Raw genomic sequence first — 25,287 nt, 5'->3', positions numbered from 1 at the left:
GCTGCCTCTAATAAAGGCTGATCTGAGCAGCCACTGGCTTTCATGATCTAACATGAAATCTCTTTTTTGTTTAAATTAAAATAATACATACAGACATGACAAGCAGATAATAGGAACCGGGGGAGAATGAATGCAGCATGGTAAATAGGAAGGTGCAGGAATTATTCCACACTGCCAACCCAGGACTAGTGCCACTAATTCCCTGGAGACCCCCAGGGTTTGGCCACCCTCTACTGCTGTTCTGCATACCAAGAGCTCCACAGCCACTGCTGGGCTCTGCAAAGTCTCTCTTCCCATATGCCAGCTCCTAAAACAGCTGTGGGGTTGTGCCTTTTTGGAAGAACTTGTTGGGTTTTAATTCATGAGGTGCTGGTCCTGCAGATGTCTTGTGTTGTGACTTTAAGAGATGATGATCTTGTGAGGGCTTTCATGTCAAACCAGCTGAAGGTGAAAATAAAGCTTTAAAATGCCATTTTTGAAACCCATAAAAAGCAAAGCATTTGGAAAGAGGTACAAAGAGAACTTGTGAGGTGTGGGAAGCAGGTTTCATCTGCTTCTCCCAAGAATAAATCCCACACTGCTCCAGCTGGCAGGCAGGTCCCTCACACATCGGATGGGAGCTGCCAAGAGAAGTGCTCTGTTGCCTCCCCCGTCCTGTGGTTCTCTCTACTGGGAAGGGAGCCTGTGTCTGTCTCCTGCTCTGGTGATGGTCAGTGTAATGCAGAAGGAGTACACAGCTGGGCTGTACACTGAATTCTCTAGAATTTGTCATGGCCACAGTCTAATAAGGAAGGTAATTACCACATATTGGTGACTACCAGATCCACAACAGGTGCTTTTGCCAGTGTGTATCCTTTACATCATTCCTTTTTATCACTGCCTTCTTTAGACTAAACCAAGTAGAAATTAATTTTAGTCACTGCTGTTCTTCAACAATAATGCCATAACCTCACGTTGGATGGTGTTGTCAGTCTGCCAAATGCCTTCTCCTCAAGAAGTTCTTGTTTTGTGTTGGTTGCACAGGTCACATCAGAGGATGGGAGTTCATCGGTTGCGGTGATTAAAACCTTTCTTAAATCTTTGGTTTAGGTTACATTGAAGAGCCTTGCACGGTCCCGTGCCCGTTTGATTGCAAATTAAGCGATTGGTCCAGTTGGTCTCCTTGCAGCTCCTCCTGTGGACCGGGAGTGAGAGTCCGATCCAAGTGGCTCAAGGAGAAGCCCTACAATGGAGGTCGTCCCTGCCCCAAGCTGGACCTCAAGAATCAGGTGAGCCACATTCTGGTAGCCAACAGAACTCTCTGTGCTGTGTTTTGAGTCAGGATCCAAAGTTCCTGTGCTGGTGAAGAAGGTAAAGATAGAAGTTATCTCTGGCACCACACCTTGGGTCACCTTTTGTAGGCAGTCCTTGACCTTCTTGAGGACTGAGGGAGAAATGGTCACGTATCAGCAGAATTTGACCTGAAACACCATATTTCTTATATGAAGAAATTGTTATCTCCCAGAGCACAGGAAGCCCTGGAGTAATAATCCCACCTGGACAGTGTGTAGACATCAGAGAACTCAGATGTCACGGATATTTAAAAAACTTTTCAATTCTTTCTGAGACTCTGGTTGCTGTAGAAACGTTTGTTAAGTAAAAATTGCTATTTTTAGCAACATTTCACTTCAACACAGCACAGGTTCCCTTGAACATTAATCTCTGTATATTCAATATTGAAGTATCCCATCAGAGGAAAATAATCTTTAAATTACTAATCTTAAAGTAAGATCAGCATCTATTTAAATGCTACTTAATGCTGTATGCATTTCTGCAAAGTGCATAGTCATTTCCTACATTCGCTGATTAATTCTCTAGCACTAATTAACACTGATGAAGTACTGTTTAGTTTTGTCTGCCCTATATTTCTGATTCAGCCATGAAATTAATTAATAGGACAGAAACAGTCATGCTGAAGGAAGTTCATATATATGTTATGAAGAATTTGAATACGTATATGTATAAAATATGTGACCTGTAGAAGTACTTCAGTGGTATCATACAAAGATTTATTTGGGAGGTGCTAGAGATGGTGGATTCAATTGTTTCTCTGCACAACTGTTGCTGCAGCGTCATGTCCTGGAATGTAGCACCACTTCCAGCTCCTGAGTATGAACTTGCCTCATTTTCCTCACAATTAATTTTGTTTTCCTGTGAGAAACTTGGTAAATACTCCTTGGATTTTTTTTTCTTTCTTCTTTTTCCTTATTTCTGTTTGAAATTCATTGGAAGTAGGCTAACAGAAGCAGCAGGGACTACAGAAATATAAAACTGCTATAAAGTGTATGTTGTCCATAGCTCAGTGCTTTCCTTCATAGATCAGACAGATCACCAGAGAGGCAAAGTGAAATCCCACAGTAAGTGATAAGGTAACAATAAGCTCCTTTGTAATGAAAAGATACTGGGGTTTGTTACCCACAGACACAGCAGATTCCTTCCATTAATAGCAAACTTATTGCCATCATGTGTTGCTTATTCCCACACACATTAGAGTTGCCAGTTTCAAAAGCCTTTCAGAGGATATTAAAGGAAAGAAATTGTTCAAACTTGGAAGTTATGTCTTTCTACAGTTTATTGGTGCACAGTGCTTGCAAAGTGCCACGGCTGGTATTAATATAAACGTGGTTGGTGCTTTTTGCCTCTTTACCAGGAGCACATGTCATGATCTAAAACCCACTGAATTCATTAGAGGCTTTCCGTTGCAGGCTGTAGTACAAATAACATAGAATATGTGTTCAGATTTGTTTGTTTAGGTTTGTGACTTCATGTTTTTCAAGGTGGTTTTTTTTGGTTGTTTGCTTTTTGGAACTTTTGTTTCTTCCTTTGTGAGTTTTTTTTAGGATAAAACAAAAGCTATTTCTTACTGATTTGGCACACAAATAGTTTATCTTCTTCCAATTGAGATTTAAAGGATTGAGTGCAATTCTATATATTTCAGAGCTTTTAGGGTAAGAAGAAATGGTTGTGTTAATAAGAGTGTATATATGCACACAAATGCACGTTTTGCCTGTGATTCCTTTCATTGCCTTCCTGAATGTTTCTCAATACTTTGTGAGCTTCAGAAGGAGTTTTGCTCTGCATCCACTGGGCTTGGACTTCCAGCCCAGATTTAACACACTGAGGTCCCTGGGCACATTGCAGGATGCACAAGTTGCCTACCCAGATGGTGAAGTAAATGAGCTGATGGCACTGCTGCTGAGCTAAGCTGGACACATACCATTAATCCACTGTCAGGCAGATTGTCTGCTGCTGTTCCCTCTGCTCTGGGCAGCTTTTAAATCCTAGAGCAAAGCTCTACAGATTCATTATATATAAAAATGTGACATCCTAATTATTTTGTATAATCTGGATTAAATACCTGCAGTAAATGCTGGCTTTTATTTGGTATCAGATAGGGGAAAACTATATAGCAGGAAAGCAGTATAGCACCATTATGCTGAGTTTTATTTTCCAATGGCTGCTGTGTTGTGTTTTATGCATTTGATAAGATTTTAGATAACTTAGAACAAATAATGAATTCCTCCAGGTGCTAGTAGATTTCACTTATGATTTCCATTTTATTTTCTCCAGTATCTTTAATTATTTTGGTTTTGATTATTGCTTCGGAAGTCGGAAGTCTTGCTATTGCTTAATCAATTACTTTGGAGAACTCTCCATTTTTCCACTGTCTTATAATTAAATCCCTCAGTCATTTTGTGTCTTTTTCTTAAGCCAGATAATCTTCTCACCCTCTTTTTGTGCAGGGTGCTGTCTAGGCTTTTTGGCAGACCCCAGTATATCCTTTTCTTCAGTGCTTTGAGATATGTGACATGAATCTAACTGTAGCGTTACTTAAAACACTATTCTAGCAATTCTTTCTTACTGTTTCCCACCATGTCTGGAGCTCTGCCAATACAGATAGTTAGTAGAGCTACTGCTTTGGACAAAGGGACAATTTGCATGGTAAAAAAAAATAAATTTATGATTATAAGTAGTTGAGTCACATAAACTGTGTTGTAAAAGACTGTCCCCCAAGAGTTTGTCCAGTCACAGCAGTGCAGCTTGCTTGTATTAAGGATAGAATATTTTAGGAGAAATTTGATTTATACAGAAATAATGGCGTGTCCCTTTACTGCATGATATTCTGTGGGGTTTGTGCTTCTTATTCCACAGAGAGTTTGACTCTTCTGGAGTATCTTGAAGCCATTCTTTTGGATGTGTTCATCTGCCTGTAGAGCCTCTCAAGCAGCCCACTCTTTTTGCAAGAGATGTGAGAAGTAAACTCAGAGTTGGGAGAATTAATTCAGCTTTTTTGTATTTATTCTTCTCATTGTAGGCGATGGATGAGGTTGAGCCCTTCAAGATTTTATTCCAAGCTATGTTGTAATAGAGGTGCCAAACACTTGCATGGGCTGAATGCTCATGGTATTCTGATAAAATCACTCGATTTGATGTGGTCCCTTCAGCCTTAAACTCTGTCTGTTTCTGCCCTGTGAAATTAAAGGATAAATTACAATATTTGGGGGAAGAGATGACAGTATTTTAACGCAGTTCCCTGTAATATGCAGAATTACTTTTGCCTTTTACCTCTGTTTGAAAATGGTTGAAGAGCTGGCTAACTACATTTTGCTCCATCTCTTAAAGAAAATGGGCTTTGCATGTAGGGGCTGTGCAGCTCTTATCTGAGGATGTGATTGCTTCTGAACAGCCGATTGGATTAGGGGGTCAGCTGGCAGATGTTCTTGGCTGTGTTGTGCATGTTAAAAGAGGTGTAGCATTTACATTTTTCTATCCCTGCTCTTCTCTGAATGCACTTACACAGCATGCAGTTGCTATTTAATATGTAGTTCTACATGATGAAAGGTTAAATATGAGTTAAGGGGGGCTTATTGCTTGAATATTCTTTTATAGGTTTTTAGGATTACTGTGAGAAAATGCATCTTATTTTCAAGACTCATGAATTCCAAGGATTATTTTTTTATTGATTGCTCTTACACATATTCTTGTCAAGGTTTTCCCTCCTTCTCCTTCCCCTTCCCCCCCTCTCTCCCTTAGCCAATACTGCTAAAGGACAAATATCATAGCAAGTAGTTTATCCCCTCTATTTATGCTGTATATATTTAAGCAAACGTTTTTAAAGGATTGGGAGTATTTGTAATGGCAGGCATAGCAGGAGAAAAATATAGTGTATTTAGAATGTAAACTTACTGCTTTCATTAAAATGAATATTTTATTCTTAATGACATTTTCTGGTGTTCACTGTAGAATATGAGAAATACAGATACTTTGCACATTAGAATTGCAAGTGCTGCTCCTAAATTGCCTAGAGGAGTTTAAAGAAAGGAAAAAGGAGGGTGGTGAGCTTACAGACCAGATCTCTCAGGTGTAAAGATGTATGAATTTCTGGAATTTTTTCATAGAAAGAAGCTGCTTTAGGTCCACTTGCACTTCAGAGAAAGCAGTTATTTTCAGCATTTTCAAAACTTTCAGACTCTTATATTAAAAGCTAAGTTTGAAACCAGCATCTTACATTGCTGTCACTGAATTAGCTCCTGTCTAGTCCCTGCCTGGTGAGTCCCATGTATAACCTTCTCCTTCCAGCATTAGGAATTGTTCTTCAAGAATATCATTATTAATGTACTAACTATAAATAGCTCCTGCTGAAATCACTTCTTTTATGATACAGATTTCTAATTTTCAGAAAAGTCACTGAACTTTTTGAGGCGCTCAGAATCTCTTCCTCCCATGGATTTCAGGTGCCTGAGCCTAGTCCTGTATCAGTCCATCAGCTGTGTCAGACCCCTTCCTGTGCCATGCAGGAAATCATCTGTCTTGCATTTTTATCTGGCTCTATCAGCACTCATTTGCTTCAAGTGCAACTTAACTTCTGGGGGAAAAAAAACCTGTTCTCAATCTCAGTTTTGCCGTCAGAAGATCTGATTTCCTCCCATTCTGCCTTAGAGGAAGGAATTACAGCATGAAACACATCTGTCCTCTGATTCTAGTGCAGTTTTACAGTATCATAGAAATGACAAGTTTTTTTGCCTGCTGCAGTAATGTGGGAGAATTTTCAGTGTCAAAAAATGGCAAGAACCTCCTGTTTCCCCTTACACTTTTCTCGCTGTGACTGGAAGTTTTGGTACTAAACTGCAATTTAGTTTGTTAAATGAGCAGAAGTAGGAGCCAAATCTGAGCAGCCTGAGCAGTATCTCACCTGCCTGAAGTGAGTTTCCATGTGGGTGGGTGTTGCTTCACTTCTTTGAGAGATTGAACCAGTTCCCATGTTCACTACATAACCCTGTAGTGTCTTCTCTAATTCTCAGCATGTATTAATTTTATATTCACCTTCAATAGCTATCCACACTTGATTTTCATTCCTCCTGCAGGTTTTCTGTTGAGTAAAGAGTCATATAAACATATTTTCACAATTGCCACTCATAAAAAGCTTTAGCTTCAGAAATTGAGCTGTTTAATAACTCCCTCAAAAGTATTTTTCCCTTGGCTTTTTTTTTTTTTTCTTCTAGATAGCTTCTTTAAACTTCCCTTTAATAAAAAAAGCAACCTGATGTATGGTGTAATGCTGCTTTCTGTAATTGTGAGAGAACATTTGCACTTTGTGAAGTTAAATATGTTACAATGTCAATCTCCTTCCTGGCATTACTTTCAAATCCAAAAAATTAGAAGCCTTGTGCAAATTAATTAAACTACATTTTTTCTGTCTACTACAGCCCCTAACAATTTTTTAATGAGATATATATACCAAAGCATGAACGTTTGGTTTAAATGAAATTTATGTATTTGCATCTCTGGAACTAGGAGTGGAACATGATTATTTCTGATTCAAATAGAGTTCCTACATCTGTTGTTGAAAGGAATATTTATGGTTTAATGTGATAGCTTTTTGTGGAGTATAGGAAAAGACAGGAATTATACCTGAAGTGCTCTGTCCTGTTGAAAGAAATCTGTTGAGTTCTTGCAGAGGACATGGAATTAAATTGGAAATCAGCCATAGAAAGCTGGGTGGCCCAGTGAAGAAAGTATTAGCATTTCTCCTAAGGAACTGAAGTTCAATTGGTTTAGGCAATACTTTTTTTTTTTAGGGAGAGGAGTGTGGTTTGTGCTGAATCTCTCGTGGACAATATGTCATGTTGGAGGACCTGCAGACAGCGTGTGCCATAAATCAGCATGACAGCATCTAACACTGAGACTGAACTTACTCTTGCTTGTCTTTGTCTTAGGAGCAGGAGAACAAGAAGGATTGATGCCTTGGTTATTCCATGGCAGCAGTTTTAATCTTGGTTTGGTTTTTTTTTTCCCTCCTCCCTCCTTTTAGGAAGTTTTTTTATTTATTTTCTACAAAGTTTTGCGATTTGTTCTCACTTCTATGTTTGCAATCGTTAAGGAAGGGGAGATGCTCCATAACAGTTAAAGTGAGGACCTAGCTTCTCTTCTAATTAGAATAAAAGCAAGAACATTCAGAAAAAAAATCTTGGTCCATCTTCACCTTTTCATGTAGTAAAAGATGTGAGAAACAGTTATTTGTCTTCTTGCATTTTATCACACATGATTTAGTCTTCAGAGAGAGTCAATTACTTCAGAGTGAGTAAATTACACTTTTGGCAAGTTAAATGAAGATTTTGACATGTTTTCCTTTTCTTTGCTCTCTTTCATAACTCCTCTCAAAAATTAATTTCCAAAATATGATCTCGTTGATTGCAAACAAATTGTTTGCTACAACACAAGACACGAATGTGGAAATTTCTTTTGTAAAAGATTCTACGCCAAGTCATGAAATTCATGACAGTAATTTATAGTTCTAAGAACCTACCTCATAAAAACTTCAGAACTTTTTGAGGTGTGAATACAACAAGATGTTGGACAGGAGTGTGTTGAGCAGGAGGCAGCCTGGATCTGTCCAGTGTAGGTGGAGGGAGCTGCTGAGTAAATCTGAATCAGGGTGCAGAGCATCCAGCAGGAACAAAGCTGGGGCTGACTTGGTAAATGAGGTGCTGGTGTTGGCCTGATTTAGCATCTATTACCAGTGTGAGGCTGTTGATTGTTAATGAAGATTTTGGTCACTTCATTCATTTTGTTAGTGGACAGCAATGTCTTCAGAAAGACTGAATTTTCTCATAAATATCTAGCAGATTCTGTGTGTCCCCAGTTTAAAGCTGACCCCATTCCAGTGGATGGCTTTATTGCTGGGAGGAACAGGAGTTTGTTAAACATGGTCTGACTCACCTGCATGCTGTGAATATATCCTGAGCATTCAGAGCAGAAAATTTCTATTTTTCTGACTCTCCTTCATGAATAAGAGAGAATAATTGGAAGCTACTGCTCAGAGAGGGAGAAGGGACATGAAGATGTATGCTGTGTGAATTCATCTGTCAGAGCTCCTGAGCAGCCAGGAACTCTCAGGTGCCTCTTGCTTGATGGTCATTAAAATAACCTTGGTCTTGCCTCTTTTAAACTATTTAATATTTTTCTGTCTCTGTTGCTCTGTCTAGAGCAGTTCTCATTGATTAATACTTAACAAGTGTTAATATTTTTTCTGCTGCAGACGTTTCTTGTGGCCATTGCTCAGAAATTATAACCAAATGGTTTGCTGGGTTTGCTTTGTTTTATGCTCTGTAGCTGATTGATAGATTCAGAAATGGACTTCATTTTCTTTTTATGTTGTTTAATTGGTGTCTTCCTCCAAGACAGCAGAATAAAAGTGCAGATGACCTTCTGTCCTCCTCTTGATGTCCCCCCACATGCCTGGAAGGATTGTGCTGGGTTTGCCGTCAGCTAAATGTGTGCGCTTGAACCGCAAGCTGAATACATGAATTTTGCATCTTCTTTAAGTGACAGCATCAAGATCATCAGCATTACCAGATTGCTGGCTGGAATATAAACCACTGAGAGATTTCAGATTTCAAGGCCCAATTACAGCTCTCTGAGTGGTTGTCAAATACAGCTCCTGTGTCAGGGCTCCTGCTTGCAAGGGCTCTTTAACCAAAGCTGAAATATGCTTTAGTCACATTCAGGTGGGTCTGGGGAAGGAAAGGAAAAATTTGAGACACCTCCCCTGTACAGCAGTCTGGGGCTCTCCCTGCCTCCTGAACTCCTCCTTTTAGCAGGGCTACCAGGAAGAGAGTTGTAAATATGAGTTTGCACAAATTCAGCTGATCCTTCCTCATTATCTATAAATCATAATACATTTTTGAGTTATAAATAAGTGTGTTGGAGGCTATAGCCACCACTAGAAAAACCAAAGGTGAGCAGATTTTTATGTATGAATGAAATGTCAAAGGAGAGATTCTTCTTCTCCAATAAGATGTATATTCTGTCCATTCTAATTTTATTTACTGCTTCTCACTGGAGGATTGCATAAATCAGCAGTCTTGTGCAGTTTGTTGTGATTTATTGCTTAATTAAAAGTTATGAAGGCCTTTAATCCATCTATAATTTATATTATTTTTGAGTCAGCTGTTTCCCATATTGTAACAACCAGGAAACTTGCATCCTTTTATGAAGGGAGCATTTTGTGAGCCTTTGGATTCACTGATAGATGTGGCCCATAGTGGTGCCAGATTGACTTTGGAGTTCAGACTCAGAGCCAAAGATAATTAAATATTAGTGCACTTAATAAAGTTTCTCCAGCATCAATTACAGTTTGATGGCAAATGTAGTCTACATGTTTTTTTAGAGTTGCAGATTAATTTTAAAAGGGATACAACTCCTGTGTGATTTCACAATGAACAGATGTTAGCTGCACATTAATAATTTAAAAAGCAGGCTTAAAATGGTTATGTAGATTTTAATGGAGGATTAATTTGGTTCTAGCGCTGGACCACATGTTGTTGTCAAAACAAAAGTTTTAGTGTTTTTGTTTAGTTTGGTTGTTGAGGGATTTTTTTTTGTTGGTAAATTGCTGCTGTGTTTTTTCTGTAATTAAAGTTATAACCAGCATGCAATTTAAAAACATATGAATGTCTATTAAATTTCTATTGAAGAATAGGAATTTCTCTATATGAATTTCTATTGAAGAATAAAAATACCATGCAAAATTCAATTTTTGTAGTGAAGGCAGGGGTGGCTGGCTTGAGAGAGAGCACTCATCTGCTTTAAACTTCAGTAGGTTTGTCTCCCTCTTTCTCAAATATCTTTATTATTTGAAAAGACATGCTCGTTTCTCTAGCAAGGCTGTGTCCAATCCTGGCATTATAGTTTTTGGGTAGAAGGTTTTGAGGTCAGCTTGGATTTCACTGATGGCACAGGGTTTGGCAGGAATGAGGGCTCCCTTTAGCTGAGAGGCAGCTGCCCTCTGTTGGTTAGCTCAGCTTGGCTCTGCTTTCATTCGTGATCCATGTGGTGGGATGGATGGGAAGAGCCTTCCCTGAGTCCCAGCTGTCAGTGATGTTTGGGACCAGGAGCCCCCCTCTCATCCTTGTGAGGTGTAACCAAACTCTCAACTGCTTTTAACCTTATTTTTAAGTTTTTTCCTACCTAACTTCATGTGTAATTACAGTGGTGTCACTGAACGGGCTTCATTGTTTCTTAAACAAAAATTTTGTTCGTCAATTTTTTTTTTAACCCTTTTCTTTGAAATAATATTTTAGAATCATTAATAAAAACCATTGAAGTGGTTTGCTATAAAATCAGGTAGAAAATGTTGTATATCACATTAGATAAAAACTGTCTATCTTTTGGGTAGTCAAGAAGATTTTTATCCAGGCTATTCTGTAGGACTTTGAGAACTGGACAAATATAAGTTAGCATGAACTTTGGCCATTAGAAATGCCAAACCAAATAATATCTGTCAGCTTTGCTGGTCAGTCTCCATTCAAATTCCAATATCTGTTAAGTTTAAATGTCCTTTATGCTCTTATAAGTTAGATTTAAATTATTACTTTGAATTTTAAATTATTACACTTCACCAAGTAAAAGTGAGAATTTTTCCTTCTCTAAGTGACATTATGAGGTTCATGAATTTTCTAATTAACTGCCAGGTGTAAAGATACTTCATTCTTGTTCCAAGGAGTCTGAACAAAAAGAATAAGGTGGAAAAGGTTTAGCGGCCTCTTCTAAGCAAGACTTTGAAAAGGAATGAAGATCTAGTCATATGCTACTTTTGTAATGTCTTATTGTATATGTATTTAACTAGTGAAACGAATTAGTGTCTGTTTGTTGATCCTGTTATGCAGTGTTCTATTTAATTCAGGGAGCTCATGTTTTTCCTTCAATGTTAGAAGATCTTTTCTCCTCAGTCCGTGCTTCCAGGTCATGCAGCTGAAGTGTTTGGACAATCCTGAGGATTGTCCTGAGGTTGGACATTCCCTCAGCTTGTTTTGATTTTATTGGGAATTCTTAGTGGTCACTACAACCATCATATGGCTCTTAATCAATGTGCAGCTTTTCAACATTTCTTAAAATAAAGCCAGTCTGTTCCTTTAATTTCTATTCTATGTACTCTCAAGTGGCCATGTGGAACATATGTTTTTCTTTCTGCCGCTTTGTAACCAGCATTTCAGATTCTGTGGGCACCAATGGTTTGCTTCATGTTACTTTTCCCCAGTTTGTAGCTTGGTTGTGAAGTTGGGCAATAAATAAACAGATCTGTGTTTGTTGGAACACAAACCAGTGAGTACATTAGCAACTGGACTAGCAACAGATATTCACTAGAAAATCCATCGGAGAAATCAATCATGCTTTGAGTTTGTCTTGTTGAGAAAATAGAAGTGCTTGGTCCTTTCAAAGGAGATACTACTCCAGTGATCAGCAGGTGGGCAGACAAAACAGGCTTTATGGAGAGTCTCACAGGTGAGTAAAACAGTGAGAAAAGATTAATTTTCTCTTCTGCATGCTCCCAGAGCAGCCATTGACAAAACAACAGGCTTTTTTGAGAGTGAGATGTGTAAGATAGTATCTTACAGTGCACAGAACATGCACAACTCATCGGGCCTGAGAAAGGAAAGTCATGATTAAACTCAGTTGGATTAAACATTTGCATATAAAAGAGGTTTTTTCTTAATATTCCTTTCAGGTCAGTGTTTGATAAATGACTCGCAGATTTCCATCAGCGTTCTCACGTCTTGGCTTTTGCATAATAAAAATCCTCACAGGAGTTGTATGCAAACAGCAACATTTCAGCCTAGTTACTTATCACATAGCAAATTCAAAGTACAAGTTGTATTTAGGTCATATCTGCGTGCTAACCTCAGAAATTAATCCCAGCTAGAGTTAGAATAAATATCTTTTTAACCTTACTTCTGTGTTTCCACCCTGTCATAATAATGTATCATATCAGGATATCTGGGAACTTGGCAAGGGAAGGGAACACAGATGATTTCTGAAGTCCTTCTGATAACACTAAAATATTTATTTGTTTTGGGATAAAACATTTATTCTAGGCATTTCTCTTAGTCTAGTGATGCTGATTCTGATTGCTCTACACCTGAATGAAAATTAATTTGTGATTAAATCCCAAGAATAATCAGTGCCTGACAGGCATTGGTTTAAAACTGAGGATGAGACACTTTTCTTTTAATGATGTTAAGGGAGTTACTTTGTCTCCATTCAGAGCAGCATCAGGGAGCAGTTCTTCCCACAGCATCCTGTACCAAAAGGCTGTGCCTGAAAACCAACTGTGAGAAGTTTGGGTGTGGATCCAGGCTCTGCATGGCTCATTTTCCACCTCCATTTGTACTCCCCGTGCGTGCCCAAACCAGTGATCAGCTCTTGGTGGGTGATGGGACGTGTGCTCCAGCTGCTCCACGTGCCTGCTGGATGTGCTGGCGCTTTGTGGCAGCTCCTCACTCCTGGAAAATTCCCAGAAATCCCTGGCATTTGGTGTGGCAGCAGATGCAAACACCAGGTTTATGTCCTGTTTTCCACCTAGTGTTTTTCTAACTACTGTGCTGTTCCAACCAAATGTGTCTGGCCCAACTCTCACCATTTAATTAAATAAAGGCAAATTCCAATTAACTTTTAAGACACCTGGAATTGGCTCAGCATTTTTTTATAAAGCAGTATTAATTTAAACAATATTTCCCTTTTTCTGGTCTATTCAGTGAAGGTGAGACCTTGGATACAAGTTAGATGTAAAGCCCTAAAACATGGCCTCCCTATAGAATAGTCAATCATTTCATGTACCAGGAATTTTCATGTTTTTGCTGGATTGTGATCCAATCTGCAGAATGGGCAACAGATGACATTTGATTTAAACAACCAAAAGATAATTTTTTTGGCATGAGCTAATGTTTATCAATGGAGTTAATAATGAAAGAAACAATCAGTCTCCACATGCTTCCCTGAAATGTGTCCAATAGCATTGGAACACTGTTGGAGTATCATTTAAATGGTGAAATGAGGAACATTTGTTTTTTTAAAAAAAGGGTTCGTGTATTGCAAATGGGAAAAAACCAAATGTTTGGATCATGTCTCAGAATCACACAAATATAAGATGCTCTCAGGATTGTAATGCAAGCATCCAAAGGAAAGGAGTTCTCTTCCCAGAAATTGATTACAGCAGAGCCAGGTGAGGCCAGAATAACCTGAGACAATATAATTCTATTTAAAGTAAAATAAAAGTATTGTCAGAGGAATGTGCTTTCTGTTTCCTTAGTTTAAATTCCTTTTCTTAGAGTTCTTTCCCTCCATTGTGCTTTGGGGGGAAAAGACTTGTTTATTTTCAGTTCTTTTTACTTATCTTGTGTTACTTGCATTGTGTAAATAGATTTTGTTTAGGGAAGACTCCCACTTCTCAGTTTTACTATATGAAACTGCTACTGGTTTTGTTATTGTTTTTGATGTGTATAAGGGTAACTAAATCATGGAACTTAACCCATCCTTCCTAATTTGCTGGGAGGTAAATACTTCCCTTAAATAATAGGCCTTTTCCTATTTCAATTAAATTCAATTGATTAAAACTCCTAATGGCTTGTATGGAAACCAAAATGGGGCCACTTCTGTGATGAATCCACACAGCCTTGCTTGGTTCCAAAATTGAACCTTTTGCAAACAGCATGGATTGGAAAAAAAAGAAGCATTTTTCATCTAAAGGCAGTTACTAAGAGCAAATATGTTGGTTCAGGGTGGGTTTTTAAATTATATTTTGTAACCAACTGTAAAAAATGAGTGTTTATCTTAGTAGCTTTACATGAGTTATTGCTCAAGCCAATTTATCTTTTCTTTGATACCCCAGAAAACCTATTAAGAGCTGCTAAAGACAAAACCCAATTCATTACCTACTTGCAATCAAAGATCACTTTCTCAGTGGTCTTGAATTTAATTTGCCTTTAATTCGAGGTTTCATTAGGATAATTGTCTATTGGTTCACTTCTGTAATTGAAGGTTTGCAGGAAAATTAATGTGTGATCGGCTGAGGGAGAGGAGAGGTGTCACACTGCCTGTTCCAGGGTCACACATGAAACACTCGTGGTGTTTTCACAGGACACAGGACTTACCAAGTCACAGAAGCTGCAGGCAACTGTATTTTCCAGTTGAAAACATTATTACGTTTTGCCTTGGCATAGGGCAGATGATCTGCATTACTCCTGAAAGCCTGGCCCATCCTCTCCTGTTGAAAATCATTCCCAAGCTGAGTGGATGGTCTATTTTCTTCTGTCTTATCTTTGCTGAAGTTTCCATTAGTGCTAAAAGCTCTGCTGTCTGGTGTTTTCTTCATAGGGAAAAAACATCTCTATTCTCTAATGATAAGAGAGAGATCCCTTGCAGCTTCCTGTCTCTAGACATATTGAAACCTTTTAGCCACTCCGTGCAAAATGTGAGCTTCATTCTCAAAATCGTTGTCTTGTTTTTCTTCTTCATTTCTTTGTGTTGGATATGGGAGATTAAGTGTCCAGATTTGTACACACCACACCAGAGAGGGTCTTAGCAAGGCTTTGTAAAACACTGGTAATTGCATTCCACCTTCTAGGGAAATTCTAAGCTAAAACCTTCCTCAATTGCATTTTTGCCTGGTTTATTTCGCAGCCACATCACATAACGTTTCATCTTGTGATTCCCCCCTGTAGTTTCCCAAGGCTGATTTTTGGGGTGTTTTTTGTCTCCAGATATGTGATCCATGCTCTTTTCTCCTGAACTGCAGCCTCTCTCCCACACTCCTGTCCAGCTCCATGTGGATCTTGCTCCACACTATCCCACTCCTCTTGTATAAAAATGTCATTTAGCTTCTCTCTTCAGTAAAATTTTAACAGGGCCTTAGCTATTTGTGTGTCAGTATAATTGGTGAAATATTATCCAAGGCTGGCTGTCAGAGCATTCCCTCAGCAGTGATGCTAATAACTTCCCTCCAGCCTGACGTTCCCCATTTCATGCTGCTGTTGCTGTCCTACCTCTAGCCATTTCAGGCCAATTTAAAATTTCTGTACTAATCCCCCATCTTCTTCAATTTAACTAAAAACTTCCCAGGTGACACAACATTAAAGCTTTCCCCAAAATCAGATTGCCAAGATCTATTTAATTTCCTTTCTCTGGAAATTGAGAGGTTTTTTTTTCTCTGAGAAAGATGTCAGATCAGTGTGCCTTACCTGCATTAAATCCATGTGGTATTCCCCCCCCAAATTCTTTTAACTTCACTGGCTTGGATTATTCTTTCCTTAATAATTGTTCTAATGCTTTGCTGCTGCTAAGCATAGAAGAAAGGGCTTTTAGTTGCTCTGATAACTTTTTTTCCTTATTAAATATAGATGTGACATTTATTATTTCTGATTGTATGATATTGTTTGTGTCTTGTTAGATTTATTAAACTTGCTACCCCCACATGAAATTTTGTGTGCCAGTTCATTCACTAGCTTGAATGGAAATTACTTAATTTCTGGACTTTTTTTTTTCCCTTGAGCTTTATGTTCATCTCAACCTTGATACTTTCTGTTTGATTATCATCATTGATATCAATGAGAATTGAAGTATGTATTCATGTAATTTGGAGTTACCTGCTGCCTTTGGTCTGCACTCCAGTGTAGCAGCTCTGCTCCTGTGCAGATTATCTCTTCATGTAGCATTTGTCACTTTTCATCACTTCTTTTAATAACTTCAGAGCAGCTCCCTTGTCCGGGCTGTGGCAGCTGCACCTCGCTGCCTCCTCTGCCATTTCCAAACCCTGAGGATGGGCTTCCCTTTGGTGCTTTCTTCACCTCCTCTCCCTCATCCCTGCAGGACTTGTTCTGATCTCCTCAGCAAGAGAGCTCTGGGCACGCTGCCTGTGAGTTTTTATTTCTGACTGAGATGTGGATCCCTGCAAGTACCAACTTCTCTGACTGAAAACCTCCACTCTCCTTCCCCTGGCAGATCTTCCAGCCTCCTTCCCCTGGCAGATCTTCCAGCCTCATGAGCGGTGACTTCCCAGCTGGGTCCCTCACTGTGCACAAGTTGCCCTTTTGAAGCCAAGACCTGGAAATGCCAGCCTGTGTTTTCTAAGGGTTCTGAGAATGCTGGTGAATACTTTAATTTGGAATTGTCATATGATCACATGCTTCAAATTTATTTTTATAAATAAATACAGCTCTTTCATTCCTCTTCCCCAGGAGGAAAAAAATCTGAAATAGCACCTTGTTTCAGTGGCTGAATGAAACTGTCAGTGACTGCTTTTGGGAATATCTGATTCTAGTATTTTTATTAGCAGCATTTGTTCTGTAATAAATTATTTTTTAAAAAATAGTGGTCCAATAACACTGTTTTCATATGAAAATCTTTCTCTGGAGGTCTGTGGTGTGTTACTCAACAGTATTATCACAGTGAAACTGTCCCAGTGTTACCTTCTGGCCCATGACAATTTCAGCCTGGTTTTGATAAACTTCCTCAATAATTTAATTCACTGAGTCTCATTTGCCTCTCACTCTGGTGAATCTACATGACATCAGGTAAGTCCCTTCTGATTTATATGTCCATAAGAAGAAACTTGAGGTAGCTTCATATCGTCTTATTTGAAGCCTTGCAGAGCTGCACTGTGCTGCTTCTCAGCAGGAAACACAGACATTTGTATTTGCTTCCTGCTGCGTGAATTGTAACGTTCTAGGAGGAGTTTAGATTTTTCAGTAGAGCAACTAAAGAGGTATTTTAGTATGAATTTTGACTTAAATTATGTATGTATTAGTATGTCCACAAATACACACAGAGAAGATACTGGAGAAAAAATGAAATGATGAGCTAAGTTGAACATATACTGTGTACTTGTTTTGATTGACCTAAATGCTCATTTATGGCATAAATTCAGGAAGAACTTCCAGTGGTCGGTTGGAAGGAAATACCCATATAAGATACTGAGATGACTTAAATCCTGTTGGCATGTGCAGAAATCAGTAGAGCACTTTGGTTTTGTTGCACAGCTTTGCAGAAGCTGAAGTTGCCCTCCTCCCTGTAGTCAAGCATTTGGTCGTGCATTCACTGATCCTGTGCTCAGTCTTGCCACTCTCCAGCCTTAAACACAAGTTTGAATATTTGACTGCAAGTGCCACATGGGAAATGCAGAGATGTTTAATGAGTGATTGATGTTTTTCACCTTGTAATTAACTGTTATCTGTGAATATTTGTTCACATGAAAAATAAATAGGAATGTATGATGTTGGCCAGCAGGTCATTGGGAAAATTAATGATGAGAAAAATTTTTTCAGAGGTGCTGTGGAAAAATTAACTGCACGTGTTAGTGTCCTGGATGCAATTACTGAATACAGCAAGCAAATATAAATATATATAAATTTATAAGAGAGTGTGTAGAAAAGTTTGAGGACTTTCAGTCATTCGTTTGTCCTGTTTGCTGGGAGCACTCACCTTTGGGGATGGTGGCTCTGAATTCAAAGATAATAAAGAGAGATCCTCATGAACAGTTTTCAAAAAAGGTCTTTCAGTTCTCAGTAGTGCAAATCTAGGAAAAAGAACTTTTTTCCTGTTGGAAAATACCACTGTCATTTTTTTCTCACTTAATCCCCAGGCTGTAGAATGTTGAAAGGTCAGGCTTGATGGACTCATTTGGGAATATGTGGTGTCAGAGTAGAACAAAATGGACACTGTCAGTGGAGGTGTCTCTGTTCTGTCTCACCACTCTGTCCCAAATACACTTAAATGACTAATTGTCTGCAGCTGGAATGCTGATGCTGGCTGCATATTCATTTCACCGCTGGTCTTCTACCTCAGACTGTCATTAGCCAGCCCAGTCACTTGGTAGAGTGATGGGTTTCAGTAAAGACACTCATACATTAAATTCTAGCTGCACCCAGGCAGGGCTTCACTGCTAAATAGCTGTGACATTCCTGAAGCGAGTGCTCCAGATTGGATAACAAGTTTGAAATAGGAGAGACCATGATTATGAAAGTGCCTTCTAAATCATCAACGTGAACCTAAGAGTTACGCTTCTTTTATTCTTCACTTTAAAGGTGCTTTGTAGGACTTATTTCTTCTTTAATCAGCAGGTAAAAGCAACTTTCAGAGGAATATTCTCTCCTTTAGAAGAGAAAACCTGTGTATTGCAGTGTTGTTTATATTGACTGTTAAAGAAACATTAAACTGTTTTGCAAAGCTAATGGATATTCCCTGATAAAATGCTCTCAGATCCTTACCCAGACAGCACATGAGAAAATCTGATCAGCTCAGAATGGTTTAGATAAAAAACTAATGAGCATGAAGCCTAAGTAATGACTGCCAGGTTGGGCTCATTGTGTGTCTAGTGCTTTGGGCTAAAAAGGGGCTGTTTATATGATCTGCAATGATGGCAACTTTATTAAAAGTAGCATTGTTTTGGTCCCAGTACAAATATCCAAATTCCCTGGACAACTGCCTTCTTTTTTTTTTTTTTTTTTTTTTTTAATTTGAAAGTCCTTTTACTCTTCAAAATTAGTGAAGCATTCTTCTGTTAGTCACATAAAATCCACTTTTTATTAATGTGCATCAGCTCTTACCCACAGCCCAGACACTTCTCCATAGCACAGAAGGGGATAATAGGCTGAATTATCCTTAAGCAATTGCAGTTGTAACTATTTCATGTCTTATTGTGGTATGTAAATTTGATTCTTTGCCAGGTCCCATGGACATATCTTCATTTTGACTACTGGAAGGCACAGTGGGATAAATGGATTAAAGTAGAACTAGCTCTTAGCATTATTTCTTATCACTTTTATGGTAATGTCTTCACTGATGTAGTTGCTGTATGCACACAGAAGGCAGATTTTTTCCCCAAAAGTGGGAAACCCTTTCAGTATTAAACCAAATGTAAAAAACCATAATAAACCACAAAACAATGGGAAAAGATCAAAGAGCAGTGAGAAGGGTGGTAGTGCAGAGATTGTTCGGTCATCTGGGTTAATAGCAGACACAATGGGATGATGATGCTATTTTTACTAGGTTGTTTTTTGAAAGAAAAAGTACAGTAAGTAGCAACCGGTGTTACCAAGAGTTGTGCAACCAAGATGTTGTGTCTGAGTGGTTTTGGGAGGGAGAGGTGAGGCTTGCAGCAGGAGTGGATCTCGAGAAAGTACTGAGAGCTGGGGAAAGAAATGATATTTCATATTAATTCCAGTTAAGTAATCCAGGAGGGTGGCATAAAGAAAGGTATAACAGAAGTTCAGCCGTGAGTGCTCCTCAGTGGTGTCGTTGATGGAGCGAAGTGGGGACAACTGAAGTGAGAGAGAGATGAGCTAAAATAATGTGTTGACTGGAGAGGAACACTTCAGCTATGACAGCCTAAGTGCTGGTTGAAAATGAAAGTTGAAGCCATGGGGGAGATAAAATTAGCTGTGGACAAGGGAGGGAGAAAGAAGAGCAGGCAAGTTGAGGGATAGCTCCCCTGTGCCCAATAAAAAGGAGGATAAGTGGAAGGAGCAAACTTATGAAAGGCATAGCAAAGAGACAGCTAACTCCTGCTCTCTATACAGTTATTCCTCGGTGCAGTATATATAAAATGGGATGTAACATCTTTGCATTAGAGACCAGCTTTTTTTGTTCCTTGTTTGAACCTGAGGCTTTTAACACCTCGCAAACACAAATCACCAGTGAGGTGCTCTGGCAGGAGCGCTACATCTGGGTGGTGAGTAGGGCACGTGCTCTTGCCCCTCTGCTCAGCCTGGGAGGGCAGTTTTGCCTGGCACTTTGTGCCTGCTGATGGTGCTGCCACTCTGGAGCATTCTCCAGCAGGCAAGGATGCAAGGCTTTTGCCTTCGCAGATGGAAGTACCTCTGCAGGGAATGTTTCCAGCTAGGAGGAGCAGGGAGGGGAGAAGTTCATCATGACCAGCAGGTGGGAAATTTTGCTACTGGCACTTAGCTCATAACTTCAGGAAGTTTGGCCCAGCCTGGCACAGACCTGTGTCATGACCATATGCTCTGCCTTATAACACTGCCCCCTCTAAGTCTCAGAGAAGCTTTTCCGTTTGAATGATTAGGTTAATTATGTTTTATTAAGTGTTTTCTCGCCAGGCTCTTCATTAGTACGGAGTGTGGAGAAAAGTGGGAAGGTGGGACTGATGGGCAAGCTGCAGACATAGGTGAGGGGTTGTTCCCCAGTCTCTGGGGCTTTCCCTGTGCCTGTGGGAGCAGGGACCAGCTGCCTGGGCGTGGGGGATGAAGCTGGTGTTGCATGAAGGTCAGGCAGGAGAGTTCCTGCAAGGAGCCAGAACTGGCATTCCCTGGTGCCTGAAGAATGGATGCTCCCTTCCTTCAGCAGCCTCTAAATACAATTGTTCCCCTCGTCTCAGCCTTGCCTCCCAGAACTCTCAGCCCTCTGTGCCCTCTCTTGGATCCGGCTCTGCTGCTGCCACCAAATTCAGATTTTCAGCCTGCAGCATTAGGGCAGAATAACTCATTCAGTTTTGCCTCCATTGCTGAGCAGCCATGGGCTGCCTCAGAGGGCAGGTGGGTATTTAATGTGACATTTGCACTTCTGTAGAGTTCTGGCAATGTCATGGGGGCCAGCTAATACAGGTGGACAATTGCCAATGGTGGCCTAGTCTCGTGAATAACAGTAATATGACAGTTTATACTCCAGGCTTCTCTCTGTGGGATGATACTGCTCAAGGAAATTAAGCCTAAGAGATAATTTGGCAATGGGCTTATTTTAAATACTGATTAATGACTATTGCTTTAGCGCAGCTCCTGCTTTACTCATGATGTTTTAATATGGCAAAAGAATTATGATTAGTGCTCTTAGGTTTTTAATGTTCAGATAGTTAAAATGTCCCATAATAATCACTCCCTTTAATACTCAGCATAACTATTACAGAGATATAACTGAGCTTTGGTGTTGAAAAGAAGAAACCAGGATCCCAATGTGATCGTGAATGCCTTTTTCTGGTAGCTTAAATCAAATCCTTGAATTTCAAAGTCCTTGGCAGCAAGTTTTAAGAACTTTAATTAAAAAAAAGAAGTCTTCCATAAATTAAAAAAAAAAGATAATTTGTTAAAAGGAGTTACTGAAATATTGCAGTAAAATATAGTGGAATATATAGCAGGAAGCGCAAGTAAAAGCATCACAATCAGAAAACAAATTCAGATTCAGGGTGGCTGTAATCTGAGATGTACCTGTATAGCATACAAAGTGCCTCCAAGATTTGTAATCATTATTCTCGTGACATTAACGTGGTTTAGATTTGATTCTGCAATATCTCACACCACTGGAAGTCAGGAGTGATTTTCTAATAGAATTGCAAAAAAACCCCCCTATAAGAATAAGAACAAGCTTCAACTCTGCCAATCTGGCTGATCCTTGGAAGAAGCAAGAAATATTTGCATACATTTCCCCTCTCCTGCCTCAGAAGTGCTATCTTGCATGCAGCAGTTCATTTTTGCCTCACCCAGCTTGTAATTCTGTTGCTTTGGGTTCTCCTCTGTGGCTTTGTAAACCCTGTTAAGAGTGGAAGGAGTGTGAACTCAAACCTTCCCTTGAAAAGAAGAATCCCCCAGTGCCCGAGCAGGACCCCCACAAGGCTCAGAGCAGCATCTCAGCGTTTGGAGCCTGGGAGCGCTGCTGTGGCTGCCAGTTTCTCTGAGGGAGTATTTTATGTACAACCATGTCTTGCAGGAATCACAGCACTCCCACAGGGCCCCACAAGCTCTGCACCAGCCCACTGAGCTTGTCGTTGCCTCTGTCTCCCTCTGGATGTGTCTCTGGATGGACTGCGGGGTTGTGCTGCTTCCCATGGCAGCCTCAGCCACCCGTTTGGTGTCCCTGTCCCTGTGCACCTTGGGCGATGTCCCACACTGCTTCACTGCATGGAAAAACCTTCTCTCTCTAGTTCCTTAAAGCCTGACCTTACTTTCTTCCATGTGCCATTTTAAGGTGATATCCCTGCTGATACTAGTCTGATAATTCATGAGACCCCTGGTTTTATTGAGTTCTTTCCATGATGTTCTCTTCCCCACGTCCTCTCTTTGCCTGTTTCTCACTTGGCAAAGGCTGCTGTGATCTTGCCATTCTTCCTGAAAAGGTGTTAATAGTTCTTCATTGCAGTGCTGTTTTCACTGATGGCTTGGCTGGTCTTGTCCATGTGTTGAAGTACCACAAGTACACGGTCCCTTCTCCCACTCCACGTGTGTTTCTTCAGCTGTTGGTTCCTCTTTCTGCTCCTCTTCTTCCTTCATTTGCCATAAAGCTAAATATGGACAATTGATGACCCTCACTGGCTACTTGGTGGGGTGTTTCCCACTTTTTCAGGATGAATCCAGGAATGTCATATGTAGTTAAACAAAGCACCCAGTTTACCACTGGCACAGGGCTGGCTCCTTATTCCTGTAGGAATACACCAAGGAAGGGTTGGAAAGGCCAGGCAGCAATATTGTTTATACAAGTGAGTCGTTACCCATGGTGGGGCAGTTTAGCAGCTTCTGACTTTTCTTTGTGTGTTGCTCAGGTAAGAATGAGGTGGAGAAAGGGGAGGTAGCTGAGTATTTTGCCTCTCATTTGAGTTTCTCTGTGCACCTTCCAGCTCTGATAGAAGCAATAACCTCACTGAACTTAACACTGACAGGAGGAATGTTTAGGACTGGCTAAAGCAGGGACTGGAGCACTAAATGTGACAGGGAAAGGAGAAATGGGAATGGTTTAGCTTCTAGAGTAGGATAAGTTGGATGTTAAAGAAAAATTAGGGGAAAAAAAGACACTGTAGAGGTATTCCCATTAATCTTTTAAGCTGGGAGGCTCCCATCCTTACATAGTCAATGGAAGGAGGTGAGTGCCTATAACGTGCCTTAACTAGCAGCCTAAATTGAGGGTTTTAATGGCACCTGTTTTATTGTTGTGATTCATGATCTTATTGATGCACTTGTAAAATTAAAAGAAGTGTCAGACAACGAGAAGGATAAGGGGTAGGTGGAGAGACTGAACATCTGGTAAATGTTCTGTTCTGTTCATTTTAATAATAATTTTGGGTGTTTTTTTTCCCTTCCTCTTCCATTATTTTTAGCTAAATGAGATTGTAGCTTAGCATGAAACTGATTTTGGAAATAAATTTGATGGCATGCTCTTTTTCTTGCAGAGGTGGCTTGATCTCTGTAATGCAGTTTTTTGCATAAATGCATGAACCTTTTTATGTAAGTTTATTGCTTGTTAAAGATGTATCCTCAAGTGTAGATTACTACTTTAAAGGGTTTGTCTATGGCTGTGGCCAGCCCATTTTTTGGGCTGTTTAATTCTGATTTGTTTAAGAAGCACAGTGCTGCCTTTACTGGCCACATAGCCTAATTTTAATAAGAGCTGCTGCTTCTTTTTCTTGTATTCTTGCATTACTGAACCTCTGGTATTTTAGCAGGGAGATACACCTGGCAGAAAAATTTGCACACCCAAACATAGCCCTCATTTATTAGCAACTTACAAAACTTTGCAAATCTTTAATATGCCTGAATTCATTTTTCACAGAAAGTCATCAGGAAATAGAAAAATCCTCACAGAAGCATCCAAACACAGCTCGACCAATTTCTTCTGTGTTCAAATATGTCACAGTGATGTCTGGAAAGTGAGTGCCTTCCATTAGTGCACCTCAGACAGGTGCCCCGCTGGTGGCTGACCCCAATATAATTGTCCAGGACCTGCAGCAGTCACTTGTCCTCTGGCGTGTCTCCCCAAACCATCATCTCTTCCCTTAACTTTTACTCTAAAATCCTGTCAAGCTCATAAACGCCTTTCCCATTCCTTTTCCTCTCTGAGGGCTAACTCCTGGCTGACATGCTGATGGATTTATGGAGGAGACACTGAGGGAGCACATTCCATTCTGGCGCCCGACCAATTAGTGGCACATCCGGTGGCTGTCTCCTGGCTGCACGGGCAGGAGCCCACTCAGGATGAGAAGTTAGCATTCAAAAAACAAATGATGCCTCACATGAGTTGGTAATTACTGGCTCCTTCAGTTCCTGCAGTGAAAATTGAGATAAAAGAGGGGTGTAGCCCTTGTGCCAGTTTTGGAACTGCTCCCTTCAGCCTCTGAAGTTGGAACTCTCGGAGTGTATTGGTGATGTGCTGTGTGTGAGTATCTGGAGAGGGTTTATGGACCCACCAGCCTTCAGCTGTGAGCTGTGTTCTCCTGGGGATGTGTTGTGGTGGTGTGTGTGCTCCTGTTCACAGGCAGAATGGGAAGGGGGGTGTAAACCACAACAAGGAGCAGAATAATGAACAGAATCCAGTGGCATGGTGATGATGACTTAAACTGCTAAAGCAGGAGCTCAAGTAATCCTGAGTGGTCACCCGAATTCAAAGCTACATTTATTGAAACTGGGGCTAGAACATCTTGTCCCCAAAGGGTATCTCAAAGCTCATTCTGAATGAACATGGAGGTGTAAGTTGAAATGATTCTTTTGACCTTGGTAATCCTTGTATTTTCTGAAAATTGTACTGACACTTGAAACATCAAATTAGCCAGGAGGTTTTTCAGCTCTGATTTCAGAGATGTTTTATGCTGAATATTAAGGAGAAAGGAGCTATGCAAAAAAAAGAAAAAAAAAAAAAAAAGAAAAATCCCAGGTAACTTGATGAAAGCCTTATAAATAACTGTTTGAAAATAAGACATTGTCATACTGGAACTAATACTGCTATTGAACTAGTTGGAAAGTTATATTGACGTTATTCAAGAATGTTTTATCTCTAGTACTTGTGATTCTAAGCTGTGCATTTATTGAATATTGCCATTGGGAAAATGGACACCTATTATATATTCTTCTAAGAAAGGACAGTCATCCGGGATTCAGCACATGGCTGAGCAAAGGAAGTAGAGAGAAAATTAATTTTTATAAGGAAAGTTGGGCAGAAGATGAAAAAAAAATACATTAGAGAGGTGGCTGAGTGGAATAA

At 39.8% G+C, this 25,287-nt stretch overlaps 1 protein-coding gene across 6 annotated transcripts in view; it reads left to right on the top strand.

Annotated features, from left to right (window-relative positions):
• THSD7B (thrombospondin type 1 domain containing 7B) overlaps nt 1–25,287 on the top strand; it is a 298,971-nt gene that overhangs the window by 220,375 nt on the left and 53,309 nt on the right. For all 6 annotated transcript variants that reach the window (XM_038142161.1, XM_038142157.1, XM_038142156.1 and 3 more), the window contains one exon: nt 1,090–1,268. In XM_038142161.1, the coding sequence (XP_037998089.1) occupies nt 1,090–1,268 (179 nt within the window). The remainder of the gene's footprint in view (nt 1–1,089; nt 1,269–25,287) is intronic.

This window comes from Motacilla alba, chromosome 7 (genome assembly GCF_015832195.1).
Source record: "Motacilla alba alba isolate MOTALB_02 chromosome 7, Motacilla_alba_V1.0_pri, whole genome shotgun sequence".
NCBI lineage: Eukaryota > Metazoa > Chordata > Aves > Passeriformes > Motacillidae > Motacilla > Motacilla alba.
This window is presented reverse-complemented; position numbering and strand designations above follow the sequence as displayed.